Source organism: Strigops habroptila, chromosome 1 (genome assembly GCF_004027225.2).
Source record: "Strigops habroptila isolate Jane chromosome 1, bStrHab1.2.pri, whole genome shotgun sequence".
NCBI lineage: Eukaryota > Metazoa > Chordata > Aves > Psittaciformes > Psittacidae > Strigops > Strigops habroptila.
In genome coordinates this window covers 141,513,792-141,533,990 of record NC_044277.2, presented here as the reverse complement: position 1 = coordinate 141,533,990, position 20,199 = coordinate 141,513,792, and the positions used below count along the sequence as shown (strand labels likewise).

At 36.8% G+C, this 20,199-nt stretch overlaps 1 protein-coding gene across 5 annotated transcripts in view; it reads right to left on the bottom strand.

Annotated features, from left to right (window-relative positions):
* Positions 1-1,503: 1,503 nt before the first annotated feature.
* ATP2C1 (ATPase secretory pathway Ca2+ transporting 1) overlaps positions 1,504-20,199 on the bottom strand; it is a 50,298-nt gene continuing 31,602 nt past the window's right edge. For all 5 annotated transcript variants that reach the window (XM_030510247.2, XM_030510283.1, XM_030510275.1 and 2 more), the window contains 15 exons: positions 19,320-19,417; positions 17,772-17,867; positions 17,580-17,669; positions 15,757-15,861; positions 13,977-14,133; positions 12,725-12,895; positions 11,612-11,709; positions 9,907-9,957; positions 8,903-9,069; positions 7,061-7,129; positions 5,440-5,556; positions 4,768-4,915; positions 4,058-4,153; positions 3,127-3,268; positions 1,504-2,296 (listed from right to left, as the gene is read on the bottom strand). In XM_030510247.2, the coding sequence (XP_030366107.1) occupies positions 2,160-2,296; positions 3,127-3,268; positions 4,058-4,153; positions 4,768-4,915; positions 5,440-5,556; positions 7,061-7,129; positions 8,903-9,069; positions 9,907-9,957; positions 11,612-11,709; positions 12,725-12,895; positions 13,977-14,133; positions 15,757-15,861; positions 17,580-17,669; positions 17,772-17,867; positions 19,320-19,417 (1,742 nt within the window). In that variant the 3' untranslated portion in view covers positions 1,504-2,159. The remainder of the gene's footprint in view (positions 2,297-3,126; positions 3,269-4,057; positions 4,154-4,767; positions 4,916-5,439; positions 5,557-7,060; positions 7,130-8,902; positions 9,070-9,906; positions 9,958-11,611; positions 11,710-12,724; positions 12,896-13,976; positions 14,134-15,756; positions 15,862-17,579; positions 17,670-17,771; positions 17,868-19,319; positions 19,418-20,199) is intronic.

The following is a 20,199-nucleotide window of genomic DNA, read 5'->3' as shown; positions in this document are numbered from 1 at the left end:
CAGGACAAGAAAAAAGGCCTCAAGCTGCACCAGGGGAGATTGAGACAACCAGCAGATGGCAGCTACGCTCAACATTACAGGAAGTTACTAGAACTTTACAACCCCTTTCTAAATGGACTTTCATTTGCAGCAGTCTCCAAACTCTCATTTCTGTCAGATGAGTTATTTGAAGGTGCAAGGGGAACAATCTGAAGTTCTTAATTTTAGTACTGAAATACTGAACAGACTACAGCCTGAACCACTACAGCCCCACTGGCCACAGATGATAATAGTTCAACAGGAGGAGCACTAACAAATCTGTTCCACTTCTGAAAGGCAGAACTGCTGGAAATAAACTTTTGCTTGAAGACAAGAGAGCATTTGTGTAAGAGGTCATCTTGTTCAAGCCCTACCAACTCAGTGGTTCACATAACATCCCTGCAGGAAGAGACAAGGGCCATAAGCTGTAGTCTTTGCCTCTACACAATCAGCTCTCCAGCACACTGGTAGTCCAGGTAGTATTTGCGACTGAACAGGCCCAGGGTGAGCCAGAGCAATGGGTGAATTACACGTGTAAAGCATACTCAGTGGTGCATTCGTGTCCTCTCTGCAGCCCCACTTCCCAACTAAGTCTGGGAATCTCCAGAGGAAAAAAGAACAATTAACTTCATAGCAGAGAGGTTCATACAGCACTTTCCAATATGCCTTGTCTTCCATGAATTCCCCAGATTTTGAGCATGGCATCTGAGGCAAGCCACAAAAGCTAAGTGCTGAAATATCCCAGTGCCTGTTTATGATGACAACTCACTAACCCACAGGATGCCCATTGTGACAGCATGGCCCAGAACCAAAACCAATGTTACTTTCAGGCTACAGCCCGGAAACATGTATATCCACATGCTGTAAAGCAAAAGAGATATCACTAAGTCTCACAACTCCCCCTAGAGATCTTAGACATCCTCTTTTCAAGATTCCCTAGGTGATTTTTTCCTTGCATTTCCTCAAGGGATGCAATGTTTCTGATGAGACATTTGTGACAACAGCAGGAAGCCTGTTTTGATGAAGAACACCATTTCCAATTAAACACCATTTCCAATTAGTGAACATTAGAGTACTCAGGCATCATATATTAAAAATACTTTATACCATATCAAGACACAAATATAATGGGTTTCTAGCCACAAAAAGTCATTCTGTAGGTTAAATTTTTTAGTTACGCTAACAGTAAAAACTTTATTTTTATGATCAGAGTGGAAGGAGGAAGAGGAAGGAAAACCGAGCTTCTTTTAAATAGGGATGAGGGGTTTTACCATTAGAGTGAGGATTAGTGCATTCATTTTCTAATTCAATACATTACAAATCATTGCAGTAACAGTACTGTCTTATAATCACTCAAGTGAGCAGCCATAACCTAAAGTAAATATGGAACAAGACATGAAACGAAGCTTGTATCTAAAATGGTATCAAACCAGCATGCTCGTCTGGTGTAAATGCCAGTTTCTTTCAAAAAGAGAGACGTCACACTTTTAAGAAAAGCAAACATTTACTTCAAATTGCAGTATAGGCTTTTCAATCACAGAAAAAGAAAAACAGTGATCTGACAGCGGTCACATCCTGTGCAAAAAAAACCTGTAGCACAAGGTACTTGGAGCCGCTTACACATTGCAGGATAAAGTAAATAAATACAGTAGCTAGAATATGGCACTCTTGTGACAGACTCTAAACCCCGTGGAATGCCTCTGAAACATTTTTTTTATCCTTGTATTAGTAGCAAAGTCCCACCACCATAAAATAGTACAATGTTTTAAATAAACCAAACTAAAATATTTATACCTAAGAGAAGGATTTACACAGTTATAACTTTTAAGTGCAGAAAATGGGACTTGGGCTTAGATCTTTCTTTAAATTAACCCCCCACACATATAATCCCGTTTGATCTCAAAAGTAATTTTACGTTTGAGGAAAAATGTTACCAAAGTTGCATAATTTCATTTGTTACTCCCACAGCTGGAAGTTAAATTCTGAACAGTCTTGAAACACGAACGTTCATCATTAGCCAGTGAAACAAAGGACTTGTCAAAAGCCCTCAGGATTTCTTTATCCTCCAAATATTGATTTGCTTTCTCCTACATCTTTAGACAGCAATCGCTAAGTTTGCAAACAAAAGAATGCAATATGCATCATACATCAAGAAAAGACGAAGTTGACGAAGAAGAACTTCCATGTTTCTGAATCTTTTCCTTGCTTCTTTCAAACTTCTTTATAATCTCAGTCACTACGCACACAGAGGAAGTGAGTCCCACAAGAAACAGTAAATCTGTAAAAAAAGATACATAATCAGCCTTTTTAAAATTTGCTATTTAAGGCTTAGGGCAGACTTACAAAAGAACAAGACTTACAAGACTTTCAAATTGTCTCCCAATCACTGGGTAAGTTCAGGAGAAATGAAAGAATCAATTTTTGCAGGACCAGGAGATTAACATGCATAGTTTATGCACAAATCATAAGCACAGGCATGATATCTCAAACTCTTAAAAGTATTTCATAACCTTGCTTTTATTAACACCTATGAAAACAAAGAACACTAAGCAACAGAATTAACTTCATATGGGGGGGAATCACTATCATCAGAAATGACACTACAATAAAAATTATGTAAAAACATTTATTTCACAACAATCCTTTAACTCCAGAATACTGCAAAAGTAATAAACGTAGGTCTTAATAAGACCAGCAGCATTATGTATCTATAGCTTCTTAAAATCCTCATGTCTATTTATCCTACAACAGTGCAGTTGATTATTAAATAATCAATGTGTCTAAATAAGGTATTTACATTTAGAGGAAAAAAAACCCCCAACTTGCTAACCAGCAAGATTAATACTGCTTTAAAAACTTCAATTAAGTCTATGCTTCATTTTTGCCTGCATCAAAATTTACATGAAAAATCTCTAATATACATAAGCACATAAGAAATTTAAGAACACACTGATCAGTTGTGTACCATATGCATTTAAATCATGGTTCCCAAAGGCTTTGTATTCCTCTTGTATGCAAACAGCCAGAAAGTGCTCTTATAGAACCATCAGCTGGTGTATTTACAAATCAATCCTTAATGCACAGTTTTGAAAAGGGAACTGTTCTTACCCAAGACACTCAGGCTCTCTGTTTGGAAAACCTTCTGAAGTGGAGGAAAGTAAATGACCAGTAGCTGCCCCATTATAGATCCGAGAACGGCATAGCAGAACATTTTGTTACTGCAAAGTCCAATCTCAAACACAGATTTTGCCTGTAAAACAACACATTACACTGTACATGGAATCTTAATTATCTAGACAAGAAAGTAATTCCTAACTACAATTGCTTTTCATCCAGACTTTTAGAAAAATATAACAAGTTATTGTTGACCTTTTAGATAATTCAGAACAAAGTTCCTGAACAGGCTGATTACATTTTCTCTCTGGTAAACAGAGGATAAATCTTGTCTTCATAGTCATTGACTTGTATTTTGAGCTCACTTTTCAGCAAGTACAGTGCATAAGAAGGTACTCTCTACACTGGAAGTGCTTTTGTTGACCCTGACAATTCACATCAGAAAACAGATTGCAAATTAGAGTAAAGGTAATGTATACTAGCAATGTCCTTTTCTCCAACTAGCACAGAAATTCAGACTTGTTTCCTTAGAACCAAAATACAGACAAAATGAACAGTTCAAACCTTCTCCCTTGGATTATGGGTGTAGGGTTACAAAATACAAAACTTAAAGCCTTTCTGCCAAGGATGCTGAACTGACAGAATTTAGCAATACAAAGGATGATCACACTTCAGCTTTTAATAAAAACTTCCTTGCTTCTGCTAGGAGAGAAACATTACTACCAGCTCTGCATCACGTACACAAATTAAGGAAACTAATACTTAAGATGTAATTTAAGAAATCCTACCTAGTAAATATGTGAAACTCAACCTTAATAGCAGACGTGCAGGAAGACATTTGAAACAAATACAGCAAGATCCTCCCTCAAAGAAAATTCTGCTTATTGTGTAAATACTGCATAAATGGACAACAGGAATCACCTACCTGAGATCTAGAACTCAAAGCGTTGAACATATCAAAAAATACAAAACAGGTGAAAGTCATGGTTGTATCTCGAGGTGTTATTACATTGTCTCTTAACTGCCAACAAAAGAAAATGAAATGGCTTTAGCATGCTTTAAACCCTCTGCAACTAAGCAAAGTTATTACAATAATTCAAGTTCTGCTAGCTAGTAAATGAAAGCAAAAGCAACTTGATTGCGCCAACCTGACTTAATAAATCATACAGCAGAAGTTACACACCTGTGACTTAAAGCTATTTGTAATTCCAAACTGTGGTTAAATGAAGCCTCCTGACAAACATTTATGCAAGTACATGGAATACCAAGAATTCTACGATGTACTACCAAAAGTTCAAGCAACGTTTTTCTCTATTGGGAAAATAAAGTCAAATGGCTGTTTCACAATAGCCGGGGTAGAAAATTTGTACAATTACTTTCTATGGGCCAAGGTTTCCCAAGTAGATTTGGGACCTGGAAAAGACAGTGTTAAAATAAAGAATGGGGAATAAAACTGTACTCCCAATTTCAACAACTACTTTGAAAAATCTCCCTCTATAATCTCCTAGCTGAATAGATTATTAAATAAGCACAGACAAAACTTGCAATTAAGTTCATAAAAATCATGAATTCCAGCTGGTGGTATGAAAAGGACTTCTTTCAAATCAGTTTGTTACTGCTTTAAATTTATCATACCTCTCTCCAGAAGACGAACAGTGTTCCACACACGATAATTATTGATGAAACCAGTATTTTAACAATCAGACTTTTGGTCAGAATGCTGTCCTTCAAATTTCTTGGAGGCTTCCGAATTACATCTTTATCCACAGGCTCCACCCCAAGACTTAAAATTAAATTAATCTTAGATTTTTATCATCATAAAAATAATTCACTGCTTCCAACTTTCTGAGTTGAAAGATTTTAATCTTCTCTCTACAGCTTAAGAATTATCTCATTCAAATAAGCACATTATATTTCACATAGTTGTATGTATTAGTAAATAAGTATTAGCAATACTCTAACACTGTAGTTCTAGAGTCCATAAATACATGATCTCAGACAGTACTCAAAGTTGTGTATGTTAATTTTAAAGGAATCTGCAATATTAGTTATGTTCCCCATTTCTATTACTGTGATCAACCCAGCTAAGGAATTTACCATTAATTCCTTTCCGCCTCTCCCTCCACTATCCGCCTGCAGTGAAGAGGGTGGTCAGAGGAAGAACCCAGAGGGAAGCCAGAATCCTGAATGCAAGTTTCATGAGCAGATCTGTGGATCTTTAGGTATCCATGCTGCCCCCATAATTATTGTTAGATACTAAAGCAAACCAAAAGGAATGAACATACAACTATACTGCAAAGTACTTACCTTTGAGCTGGAGGTCCATCCATAATAATATTGATCCATAAGATCTGCATGGCATTGAGAGGATTAGGAAAGTTCATTAATGTAGCCAGTGAGATTAAAGTCAGTGCTGCTATACTCCTGTTGAAAGAAGCCATTTTTATAACTGTCAGCATGGAACATTTCTGAAGATCCACTGGTAACTGCTTTGTAATCAACACTTCAACTGCTTAAGAGCAGATACAGCCTAATTTTAAAGGCAAAGTATAAATTCATTTAGAATACTCATCTTGATACTGTTCGTATTTTAAACGGCATTGTTTTAGTAAGAAAAAGACAGCAAATTTGCGTCTTAAAAGCCTCCCAGAGTTCAAGATAACATTTCAGAGTTATCACTCACCTTCACCTACTTGATTTTTACTGGGGAACTGGCTTCTGTATTTTTGTTGTGTCAGAAGCAGGTCTTCTAAACATGGTTTTGAAAAACAATCTGCTTTTACATTTTTGATGTAATCACAAGTACTCTATGCACATGTCAGTAGTCGAGCCAATCAGTCAAGGCAAGGTACTCCACCCCGAGCCCCCTGAAAATACCAGCCCTCATTATTAGCACAGTGAAAAGGCTAAGCAGAAGACTGAAAACAGATTAGCTAGTTGCAAGCCTGGTATTAGAAACCTCTCTAAACAAGTACGCACTGATTGCTTTCAGAGCAAGATTAAGTGGTTTCATAACCAACAAGAAGAGAGCAAGGCTTATAATTATTCCAGATTTATCGCTCTATGAACCCTATTTATGTTCTCCCTGCAAAGAGGGACAGGGAGGAAAAAAAAGGTAACTCATTCATCAGAACGCTGAGGCTACCATGCTAACAGGCAAGCACGCTTTCCTAGAATACCTATGCTTAGTTATTTTTCAGAAGCAGACTTCTGGGCTTCTGCCAGTGCAGGACACTAGTCAAGATTCAAAGTATATGACACTTCTTACAATTTTTATGCACATTTTAAGAGGTTAGCGTTTTCTGGGGTTTGTTCTGTTGGGGTTTTTTTTGGTGGGAATTTCTTTTTGGCTTTTGTTGGTTTTGGGGGGTCTTTGGCATTTGTGTGTGAGGGTTTTTTGTTTGGTTTTGTTTGTTTTTAGTTTCTGCAACTTTAGTCAACCGCTCTGAAATGCCATGAAGGCTTCAAATAAGTACATGAATGTGGCAAAGAGGAAAACTGTGTTCCTGAATCCAGATCCAATAAGATTAACTCACAAAAGTTTTGAAACTAAGGCTTAATGCAAGAAAAGGAAGCCAGCTTCACAGAGCTAACTCATTCCACAAACCATTTGATTTACATGTTCTGGTTACAGAGGGAATGACTAACTTCTCCTTTAGACAAGAACCCAAACATAGCTATGCTGTTTCTCGCTGTCTTCTCACATACTGACTTCATGCATCTTAACAGGAAGAACTGTGACAAACTTAGATGTCTGTTTATTGCACTATCTTCTGGTTCTTTAAAGAGGAAACAAGCCACCAAATACAAACATGCAGCACCCTATGTGAAATTTACAGTGTTCACATGAATTTATGTAGCATCTGCTTCACGGTGTTTTCATTCATTGACAAGGTACCTTCTAATATTGTCCACTTTTCAAACTTACGTGCTCAGTTGAAATCTAACAAAATTTTTTATGTTGTTATAAATTCCTTTACCCTCCTCAATTGCAGACCTGCAATTAAAAACAAAGATTACATCACTACACAAATAAGACTACTGCCAAAAAAAACCCCAAAACTTAAAACAAACCAAAAAAGCTAGTACTTTAAGCAGCAATACAAATGTCAAACAACAAATGGAGCTGAGGTTCTTATAAAACTTTGGCAGTCATTGTTTTTCAACTTGACTGGATTAACCACAATAGTTCTTTTTCTAGCCGCTTAACTTAACTTACGAGATGGAATGTCAATAATAAAATCTCCTCTTTGTTCAAGATTCACCAGCATCCTTGATGAGACCTCCTGATTCTGGTCAGATAGTTTAAAAAACAACCAACCAAACAAAAACCTGACCACAACCAAACACACACACTTTTACAAAAGCACAGAAATACAGCCTGACTTTAGAAGACCAGGTATTCTTACTGCACCAGAACTAAATATGTATAGACCATTTTCCTGACCTCCAGCGTGTGTCACAACTTGCCTATCACATTATCACAACTCTAGCAGTGAGAAAGTGTTTTCTAATACCTAAATCAAGTTTGCTGTACTGCAAATAAAACTGGATATTTTTTCTTCCATTGCCCCAATGGCCAAGAACAACAATCAGCATTCCTTTAGTAATTTTTAAAACAAAAAGATCAAAGAGGTTGGGGGAAAGGATGTAAAACTATGGAAGCTCATACTTTCCCCCCGCCTTAGTTTCCACCACTCTCTTCCCTCTCCTATTGAGATTTCCTGATGAAGTGACCAAAACTGGAGAAAGCATTCCAGCAAAAGCCTCACAAAGCCAAAGTAAAGTACGTACCACAGATGTCCTTCCTGTGCACTCTTCTGCATATCTTAAAATTATTCCCTTCTCTCTTGTTTCTACACACTACCACATTGCAGTTGGCTAAATTAGTATGGAAACCTTTCAACTCGCAATCCTCCTATGACATACTGCTACCTAGGTAGATTTTCTTACATTGTAGTTCTACATTTCACTTCTTTCCAAGATTTAAGTGTCATACTTTCAGACAAACTGAAGTGTGCCGAGACTGATGCGTAATCTTGAAATGAAGGCTATCTCACTAGACAGCAGACCAGCTGTGCCAACAACCACTGCCTTCTAAAGTCAGACGGATTAAATTCAAAATAAGTTAAATTTAGCCATACTTTCTTTGAAGTACACCAAGCAAAAAAACCCAAATAGCTGGTTACAAGAAGTTGGTAACTTATTTTCACCTGTTTAAATAGATTATATACATTCCTTTCCTTTTCTGAAACACTACCTTTGAAAATAAATACAGAAATGCTCTCTCTCATTTTTACATAAATTTATGCTTCTAGAGTAAGACATTAAATGAAGATGAATCCTATTGACAGTTAACAGACTCAATTTCACTTCAGTTTCCAAATACGCTATGATCACAGTTCTACTTGGAGCAGCAGAAATACAGGTTAATTTTTATAGCATGTACATGCATAACATCTTTTGTTACTTACATCTGGTCTATGTACAAGACCAAAGTAGCAAAAGGTCTAAATACGTAAATACATTCTTATTATTATTACCATACATAAAAAGACAGAAATGCTTAGTTGCCCTTGTCCTATTATGTTCCCAGCTCTTTTTCAAGAGGATAATACAGGTAATCACTATAAAGATAATTTTTCTGACTTAGTGCAGAACTCCTTAACAGCTGCTCGCTTACAAATTTGGGGAATTTATTTTGGTTTTAACCCAAGCAACATTTCATTAAAACTATATAGCACAAGGTATGTACATAAATGCCACCTACATTATTGTCTGAAAATCATCATCCACGAGGATCATATCTGCTGCCTCTTTACAAACATCTGTTCCGGTTTGTCCCATTGCTACACCAATATCTGCAGCCTTCAGAGCAACAGCATCATTCACTCCATCTCCTGTCATAGCTACTACTGCACCATTATTTTGCAGTGACTAAAGAAAACAAGAAGAGCTTAAATCAGGGATGGAAATAACCTATCGAATAACAATTTTTCTACATACAAGGTTGGTGTCATCATGCTCCCACTCCTCAATTTCTTGTAATTCCACTGTAAAGTCCTAAAAAAACCCCAAACGAAAAACCCCCAAACTCCAGCTGTTCGTATTCTAATGATTTTTTATACAAAGATTTATCATATATTTTCCTGTATTCAGACAGCCTAAATTTTAAAGCTAGGGTATATAAAATCTGCCTTTAAATAAAAAAAACACCCCACACTCTAGAGAGAAAGATGATACTATATTTACATTTTAACATTATCACCCTCTTATAATTCTCAACATATTCCAACTCTCTTCGTGTTTGACTGCCTCCTCCTTACTGTTGCTTTTCTGATTGCTCCAATTGTTATCCTGAGTATGTCCCTCTTTGCCAACGTTCTTTTGTTATCTTCTGAACAGAAGCATTACCTCAGACATGGCTTGAAATTCATGCCCTTTTATCTTGTTCTGAGAAGTACCAGAAATATGGTTCTTTCAAGTTTCTAGTCAATTTAACTGCAATGTGACACAAAATTTCAATCAACTCCCAGCCCCCAGCTCCCTACATAAAAGCATGATACTGCCTATCAGCTACTGCCTATCAGCAGCTGCCTATCCCTGTGAGCAGTACGCATTTTCTAGACAGTATTTTGAAATACGCTTCACTTTCAAACCAAATGAATTTCTGATTTTATCTTGACAGACTGTAGCATGTTATAATTTAAGTGAAGGCACCACAAACAGCTCTCATCGCAACAGTCCAGCCTTTGAGCCTTTAGCATGACATACCTTTATAATTTTCAATTTGTGTCGGGGACTGGCTCTGTAAAATACTGCAACCTGTTAAAAGCACAATAAAGCAGCAGTGAAAATTTGAGAAATTTAAAGAATTGCACTGGATTCTATAAAGCTCAAGTATAGAATATCCTATCAAAGGCTAACTGTACTCGGCTTAGCTCTAAAGTTGAAGCACCAGTGAGCTGTCCTTTTAGTAAGAGTGAAATAGCATTCCAAAGAAGATTCAAAGCATGTTCTGCTAAACAAAGTTGATGCTACTTATTTCAAGACAGAATATGCAATTTAAAAACCTTCTGAAATTATGAAGCAACCTGAGTTACAGTGGCTTGCTACTGGCCTTCCTGGCTAAATCCGTGCAGGCGATTGCCACGCTGACTGTACAATCAATGTCCTTTCTCTTGTCAGCACTTCTGGCAAGCTACTCAGGATGTTTCAATTTTACTTGTTGATGTTGCATACTATGAACAGAGTGACGTTTTGAAGCTAATTAACAAAAATTCTAGCTTAGAAGGAATCACGAGTTTTCAGAAGTTTCTTTGTCTGTGGTCTTCTCTGTAAATTGAAATTTGAGCACATGGAGCTTAGTTTTCTTCCATAAACTCCATACTGTTGGCATTCACATCTATATTTCCTTTTTAAGAAGCTGGGTAACAAGTTAGACTTCTCAACAACCACTTCAGACTACACAGATTTCAACCTTACTGGTCTAATTGGTTTCTAATAAGATTTTAAACAAACACTTAGAAAACAAATTTGGTCTCAAGTCAAACGTGCACAAAGTAAATTTGTAGCTATTTCAGTCACTTAAGGTGAAGAGTCCTTAAGAACAAGTATCACCAATCCAAAAATTACTATTTGCCACACAATTCTTTCCTAAGTTTGTTTTTGTGAGTGTCCAAGGAAAGACACAAAGCTGACATGCACATTTCCTGACTGTAAGTATTGGCTTTTGGCTTGCTTACATGAGGCACAAGCATGCTGCAGTCTAATTTTGCAGTCTGTTGCAAACAGGGCAGTATTTTGAGGCATAAATTTTGCAACACAGCTAGCCTGAACCTCAATTGCATTTGATTATGTCTTCACATTTACAATTTTGACATTGGCCAATACATTTAATAACTAACAAGTATTAAGCAGTAACTTAAAAGACCCTTTCAAAATCCTCAACCAGCGACCTCGGATCGATTAAAAATCATTAAAAATGCAGACAGCTCCTCTTGCAAATTACAAAAGGATAGACTGTGTGAACATGCAAACTGTAAGGTTATATATATATATATATATATATAAGCTGAGCTACTCAAAGAAATAAAATGGTCTAACATATAAAAAGGTGATGATGCTCACTGAAAGTGAGAGGTAGCAAAATGAAAGTTCCAATACAGTCACTGAAGGGTAAAAAAGTTGAGTTGTTAAAAGAGAAGAAAGCAATAAACTCACTAACAAGATAACCATGTGAGTCGAAAGAAACAGATTTTTGTATGGTCATATGTTGAACCAAAAAATACTTGTCTGATTTGGGACAGCTTCCATGTTTCTGTACTAAAACTCTTGCTAAATTTACTGTATCATTTTGATTAGAACCATGTTATTTGTATCTTAGAAGTTACATTTTAGCATTCCACAGAAAAAAGCATTTCTCAATACAAAAATATATCCTTTACTGCATTTCAGTAAGCAGTATATCAAAACAAACCTTTGGTGTTATTTGAGAAAGCTGCTGAATATCCAAATCATCTATTTCTTCTCCCGAGATTGCCTGTGAATTTTTGGAATACAATCCTAGTCGACTTGCTGGAAATAAATAATAAAAGAGGTATTACAGTAATTTACCCTTTTAAAACATCAAGTACCCAATTTTATTTTTTTTAAACCTACTATTTCTGCAGCATTTCAGATTCAAAATGCCTAGAGCAGAACATCTTAACACCTCATTGATTCAGTATACTTAGTATTTGAACTCTTTAGTAACAAACACATACTACAAAGTCTATTATAATCAGATATTTCTCTTGACTTTTGTTAGGTCTAAATGTTGGTATTTCATTGTGTCAGGTGGCATATAAACACAAGAGCTCAGTTCTCTCTAAAGAATTCACAGTTCAAAACTAACATGGCAGAAAATGAAAATGACATAGGGAAGACAAGGAAGAAAAACCTTCTGAGAAAGTACTGCTAGTCTAGGGGTGTATTTTTTTATGTGCACATTCAAGCTCTTGTCCATCATCCTGTATGTAAAGAATTCATATTCTGGCAAAAGTACTTGTACTTCAATGTATTATATTGTAAAATGAAGAAAACTAGTTTGTTTAAATATTTATTTATAGTACTTAACTCCAAACTTAGTTATATAAACAAAACTGTATTGGATGGCATTGAAGTATACTCTAAATACTCATTGTCACTGGTTATTTTAGTTTCTCCTTTTGCCCTAAATAAGGCATCCAAAGCTGAGATTAGAGACGGGGGGTGTTATAACAAAATACAGTAAGAAAATACATAGTCTTCAACAACAAAAGTCATACATTAACCAAGTTAGAGAGAAAAAGAAAAAGAAAAAAGAAAAATACAAACAAACAAATTTAAACTGAAACCAAAGTATTGCTTCAGGGGGGTTTTTTTGTTGGTGGTTTGGTGTTTTTTGCTTGGTTGGTTAGGTTTTCTTTCCCCTAATTCCACTGTGCTATATGTTAACCCGATATACAGAACTCACGAAGTGAAAGCTTAATACCAACACTTCACACCAGTTAGCTAGGCTCTGCCAAAACAGAACGCAAGTGAAAAATGAGAGGAAGAGGACTACTCGTACCAATGGCAACTGCAGTCTCTTGTGAATCTCCGGTAATCATTTTTATTGCAACTCCTGATGTGATAAGTGTAGTAACAGCTTCTTTCACACCAGTCCGTGGAGGATCAATTATTCCCACAAGTCCCAAAAAAGTCAGTTGTCCTAACTCGGGACCAGAAGCTAAGGCAAGAACTTTTAGGAGACAAAGGAGAGGAAGAAAAAAAAACACACACACACACAAAAAAGTTAAGATTTGAAATTATCATTTACATCAACATTTAAAACAACTGTTTCAAACTAGTAGGCCGGCATAAAGCAAAGGGAGGCAACCTTCTTTTTCTAAACCTTGGTGGCAGTACCTGTTATCTTGAGTATTCTGAACAGCCTACTTATGTATATCCCCTTCTTCTGAAGAGTAGTCTTTTTACCAAACACACGTATTCCAGGCTTTAAAGATAACTTTCCTATCTGTTCTCAGATTAAAGTGTTTATACTTCGAGTGTGTGGAAAGAGAACCACATCTAGCTTTGTGGTTTCTCTGTACATGTACGGTCTTTTATGCAGAAGGATGAAAGGGAGGATCAGTTAACTCTCTGCTTTGGGTTTTTTTTTTTTTCTTTTAGAGAGACAGATTTCATGAAGTACATGCTGAATATTTTCTGGAATGTCTTTTACAGTAGTATTCTTAATTCAAATACATTTAAATGACAGAGTTGCAAGAGAAAGTGATTTGCCTAAAAATATTACCCTAGATTTGTTTGAGAGGGGCCTGACGCAGACACGAAGAATGATTGTTGGAATAAAACAGCAATAAGAGGTAGCACTGGCAGCATATCCATACTTACACTTATACTGGAAAAAAAAAAGTCTATACAGCTTGTTAACAGAAAAGGTAACTCTAATGGCATCTTCTGACCTGCAATCAGTTGTGCTAGCCTAATTCTCTCATATGAGAGAGAATCTCTCATTACGAGATATGGAAGCTATTAGGGAGCAATGTATTGTTCAGTTACGGTCACATGCAAGAAATGACGGGAACCAGCAGTGCCTTTTCTCACCCTTTGCAATTTAATTATGTTATTATACACGCCTTAGGCAACAGCACCTGTTTTTCCACTCCCCCACTTTACAGTAAAAGTAAACAACCTGGTGGCACTTACTGAACACCACCACAAAATAATCCTAATAGCTTTGGTTGTTTTGTTTGTTTTTAAACAATAAGCAGTGTCATTAAAATAAAAAAGGGTATTTTGAGACACTGAAACAGCCTTACCCCTAAGTCCTGCAGAGCCCATAGATGTCTTCTCTTGCTGGTATTTCTCTCTCTGTTGCTGAACAAGAGGTAGGGTCTGCCCCTTACAGTTATATGATGTACAGTACCTAATGACTTGTTCATAAGCACCTTTCATAAAGCAAACTTCAGGTTTGTCCTAAAGTGAAAAAGAATTGCTGTGTGGGCATATGTTTAAGTATACACACACACAAGTACATATACAGGCACACATTAAGAATGGCATATCTATACTTCTCTTAAGAGTATTCAGAACATAATGCAAATCAAAGTTACACTTCTAAACCTAAAAATTTGTTCGAGTATCTCTATACAGTGTATGTTCAAGAGCGGTAATGTCAGAAGAGCCAAGTTAATAATCAATATCTCATTTCAGTAGACATCACACACATTAGACACTGTGGGTTACAATTTATAGACTAAAAAGGCTACGCAAAGGACAAAAAATTAAATGCACACAGAACATCAGACCTGAAAGACCTTTAGCTCAGCATCTGACCAGCTGCAAAGGTCATTAAACATCACCTGCACCCTTGTACCATGCCTAACAACTCAGCTCTCCAGACAGTCATCTAGCCTTGATGGTATCACGGGATTGAGATTCCTCCAGCTACCTCAAACACTTAACTCCAATGCTAAATAATCCCTTTCCCCCTTTTCCATTAAGAATTGCTGCCTCAGCTCAATTTCCAATCACTGATTCTCATCTTCTCTCCTGTGTAACTAAAAAGCTCCTTTTTAATACATCTATTTTCTGCCTGTGAAGGTATTTACACAAAGTAGCCAAGTTACTTCAATCTTTCTGATAGGCTTAACTAACAAAGTTCTAAGTTTCTAAACCCACTGCATTTTCTTAGCCTGCAAATATTTATACTCACTTTAGATCCAATTTTTCAACAATCTTTCAAAAATGCTGATACTGAAACACAGACATTAAATCCTTACCTAGATGAAAATCATATAGCAATTCCTGCTCACAACTCTACACAGACAAGGATAATACAACCATATTATTCATATAGACATACGGAGTCAAATGCTCTGTTTCCAAAGCAAAGACTTTATTGTGACACTTGAGCGCTGTCAGCAGCCTTTCTTTTGGTCAGAAGTACGAGGAAATTTTCCATAAATCCAAGTAAGGTCTATTGTTGCACATATCTAGAAGACTCCAGTTATCAGACTGGCAGTGATTATGTTAATATTTATAACAAAACCATTCAGAATGGTCTAATTGAAATATGAATTTAAGTATGTTTATGAAAGCACCAGAAGATAGAAAAAGAATGGTTTGTGTTGATAATCCAGGGCACTGTCACCACTGGGAAACCTGCTGTCCATTTCAAAGCCAGAAAACCTGTGTTTTCAAACAAATGCAATTTTACTACTGAACATGGATGCATCTTCTTGCTCTTAATTCATTATGTAACTGCAGCATTGAAACAGTAGAAAGATTGGCAGAATTGCTTTAGATGTTTGAGGAGGGAGAAGGAATTAAAACCAGCCAGGTATACATTCAAAGTTTCAGATAACCAAATACTTAAAATAATTTCCCAGTATGCCTTTTATGGAAAGAACTTCTTGTGATTTTTCATCTCCCCTTCAGAGCTTTGAACTAAACCTGATCTATTATCAAACCGTCTTCCCAGGACTGTGCACTACTACCAGCCTGCTGTAACTTTTGAAATTAAAAATGAGGATATTAAACAAAATAGACAGCCATTCTACAGAGCCTGTGCACAGGGACACAGTGATTGAAGTTTACCTGCTGCGTTCTGTGAATACATTTAACAGCCATCCATTTTTGTTCTGAGCTGAAGGGATATTCAGCCTTCCTTATGTAGTCTTCCTGGAGTCCATCTAAACCCATCTGTATAGAACACAAGTACCACCACAATGTCAGGACCGTTTCTTTTCAAACAGCTGCACCATTTGTCAACTTGTTGAGACATGTTAACAATTACTTAGTTTAAAACCATTTCATCTCTAAAGTTGCTTTTGAACACGCTGTTCCAGTTTAGACAAACTTCTGATGAACTAGAACTGGAAGAACCTAGAATCTTCTTTCAGGCTTCAGCATAAGTCAGACCATTTAATACTATATGCTATCTTCGATCCAAGGATCTTGAAATACTTTGTAGATTCTGATCATCCACAAGCATAAGCCTTGCAATAGCTAGCAACGCAGCTCCTAGTTCGACAAAATACAGCTATTGCCTCAATGCCTTTTTTTTTTTTTTTTAAATCTGCTAGGAGGGCCTACAAAAATGTAACCCAACTGTGACAAAGCCTGGAGAAAGAAAGTCACTGATTTTAAGTTTGAATGATCCAACCTGACTTTTTTCTGTAACAATGAGAATCACCCAAACATTTAATCTGAAACCAACCATGAAGACTCCAGGCAAAATGCATTTCATTTCAAAGGCTGTTCTCTCCCCACCCCTGATGCAGCTCGCAGCATTCCATGCTCTACCCTTAAACAAGTCCAAGAGAAAGTGCCTATTAAAGAAGATGCAGCAGCAGCAATCTGCTGTAAGCCATTCTTAGTACTTAGAGAGCTTCACAACTCCTTTACCACCTCCCTTTCCAGCAACAGATGTGAAAGACTCCTGTTCTCAGTTTCTACAGGCTCTTGCCAAAATACCACCAGTCTGGCCCTTTCCAGTCAAAGACTGGGGACTTGGAATGAGTCTCAACAGCAAGACAGATACATATCAGGTCTCAGTTACACAGGGAGAGAAAGACTGTAATGCATTCCTCTTTCAATGTTTCTGAGTTTATTCACCATCACAGAAAAAAAATCAAGTGCTAAGATGCCTTGCCACATTTCCGAATAGCTGTAAAGAGTGTGTCACAGCATTATAAAAAACCCCAGAACACTTAATTACAGGGTCTACAATTCAAACTACCTGTGCCCCACACTTAAAGGGCACTATAAATGCTGCAGTCACCAATACATCAATTACCAACTTCTTACTGCTTCTGATGAGAACTGGGAAAGAGGCAGCACAATCAATATTCAATGGGTAAATTAAATTAGCTTGTGACAGGTAAAAACTGGTACTAAGTGCAAAAAGATGAAAAGAAAGATTTTACTTTAGTTCTAAATAATTTTCTCTCATCTTCATCAGGGACTGTAGCAATAGGACAAGGGGTGATGGGTTCAAACTGAAACAGGGAAATTCAGGTTGGATCTAAGGCAGAAGTTGTTCCCTGTGAGGGTGCTGAGGTGCTGGCACAGGCTGCCTGGAGAAGCTGTGGCTGCCCCATCCCTGGCAGTGTTCAAGGCCAGGTTGGATGGGGCTTGCAGAAACCTGGTCTAGCGTGGAGGTGTCCCTGCCCATGGCAGGGGGTTGGAACTGGATGATCTTAAGGTCCTTTCCAACCCAAACCAGTCTGGGATTCTGTGATCTTTCAGAATGCCCAAAGATTTCCAACAGATGAGAAACAGAAGAGATGAGCAGTTGCAATATAAACCTAAGAGACCACCAAAAAAAGAGGAGAAACCAAACAAAACACAAAACCCACAATTTATGTGTACACACTTCCCACCTGCCATGAATTCAAAAGGCACCTTCAAGTACATACCTTCATAGCAAGAGCAATTAAAGCCCCTTCTGTGGGTTTCCCCATTAACGTGTTGTTTCTAATCAAAGCATCATTGCACACACAACCAGCCTAAAAGATGAAGGAGGAATGGGGAGAAAACAGAACACAAAGTAAATGCCATACAAAGCTATGTCATCACTTAAAACTCATCTCTTTGTGCCAAGATCTTACCTCAACAATTTTGCTAATGGATGGGTTGTTATAACCATGAATAACTTCACCATCAAGCATCACCTCTCCAAACCTGTTATAACCTACTCCAGTAACCTGCAAGGCAAACAGCCAAAGGCAATATGCAATGTAATGTTCACCAGGTTCATAAACTGTTTTAATCTCAGCTTTTTACTATACAGAAAATTTTCAAAAGGCCACTCATAATGATCGATTTTAGTTAGTGTGAATGGATTCTCCTACTCGGCTTCTAACGCAGCATGTACTAGCTTAAGGAATAAACTCTGAGGTCAAGCGAGTTTAATATATTTTATTGAAGGCTAATTTTCTTTCTTTTTTAAAGTAGCAGCTTTATTCCTTAGCATAAATAGACACAGTGTATGTTGTTTCCTTACAGCAATAGGCATGCCTTCTTTTTTTCTTCTTTCTTTGGCTTTCTAATTTTTTCCTCCTATTTTTATCTACCCTGGTTAATAACGCATTCCCCCTGCAGGAGATGGAAGTACAGAGCAGAGTCTTACTTTCATCCAAAAGGAGAAAAAAAAAATCCTAGTTGAACAGCCTCTCTGTTGAGACCTCAGAGGTGTTAAAAACAGTAAAATTGTATTTTTAGTGCATAAAAAAATCAGGCATTCCACTAGAATCCTGAAAAAGCCTTCGTATCTACAGCATTAGCAGCTAATATATTTTACAGCCATTTCAAGTTCTTTCAATGAGGAAATGCAGCTGATTTGACCCAGGTATAAAAAAAAATTGTGCTAGTAGTAAAGAAAGATTACAGTACACCTACACAATTCTGAGAATAGAAAAATAAATAACAGGAAAGAATAAGAAAAAATGCCAGTATTTATGCTTACAAAAGTGACAAGACCCTCTGTAAACTGTGATGCAGGATCCCCTCTCCCCCAAGCAAGTAAAGTTTGGGAATTTTAGGAATTGTTTAAAACACCCCCATGAAACCACATCCAATTCCACGCCTGACTGCTTTTGCTTCTCTTATGTACATTGACTTCAGTCTTTGCCACAACTCCCCAACCTCAACAACCACTGTTTCATGTCCCGCTCCTACTTCCAACTCCATCCATTACGAAAAAGCAAAAATGACAACACATACTTAGTACTAAGGGTTCACACAATAAATTGTCTTTTAGCCAAAAGCTGGATATCCCTATTTTAAATATTTGTAAAATTCAAATTTTATTTTTATGCACCTGCAATGGCAAAATAACCTCAACTTTCTGTACTGAAGAAAAACAATCTCAGCTTGTCTTTGTACTGTATCTGTCTTTTACTGTGACCTACAGCCATCAAGAGATTTATTATTCAAAAAATTCTTCTGGAGCCAAAGAAAGCTTAGATAACACAGAACAAAGGCTGCAATACTAAATGAAGAACAGAATTAGCTGGCAGTTGATGAACAGGATTTTGGTGCAACAAATTTATGCTTTCTTAACTGATGCTTTACCTGCAGTATACACAAGCATGTTTCAGCTGATAGGCAGGACAGTAAAAAGGAAAATTAAAGTCTAACAGACTCTCACTACATACCTCAGCATGCTGCCCATCTGAAGTAAAAATATGAGTAACAGTCATTTCATTTTTTGTCAGAGTTCCAGTTTTATCAGAACAAATTACGTTGCAACAACCTGAAATAACCAATTAACATTTATAAGATAGTGCTTGTTTAGAACAAAGTAACTAACAAGGACAAACGTATTCAAGACAAGCAGACTTCTAGAAAAACTGCAGCTGCCTTTGTGAAAAATCATAGAGATTTACCAAAGACAGCCACCTTTCAACTATTAATGAATACCTGTACAGGGTCCTTTGCAAGTTTGTCCAATAAATTAAAAAAAACTAATTAAAATCTCAAATTCACAATTCATCTGAAATGCTTCCATTCACTACCTCCTTCATTTTATTCCACTGTATCTCAAACTACATTAGTGGAATCTCAATTGGAATTCCTGGTGAGGAGTAAAGCTAAGAGCCTGCTTTAGAGCAGTAATTCTTTATCAAGAAGTATCTAATGTTGGCCACAACGCTTCTGTCACAGAAGTGTGACTTACTACTAAGCCTGCAAAGTTTAGTAAGCTGAGAAGATTACAAAAATGTGAAATCTGTTATATGCCTTTTTAACTCAGGCAAAGAGTATTTTGAAAGAGTGTTGCAGTTATCTCAGTATTTTTGGACTTGATAGCAGGAATTGCAAAAGCAACAAAAAACCTTGCAACACTAATCAAACTCTGCTACAGGCATTGGAAAAAAAAGTATTTCCAATCTTCAAATGCAAAAAGAAATTCAAATGCAGCAGATTCAACTTAATTTTGTCTATTTATCTTCCATGTCCTGTGTTTTACATGTTTCATGGCTGAAACAGTACGAAATGTTTTAAAGCTTTAATGTTTTTAAGTTTTAATGAGTTTCA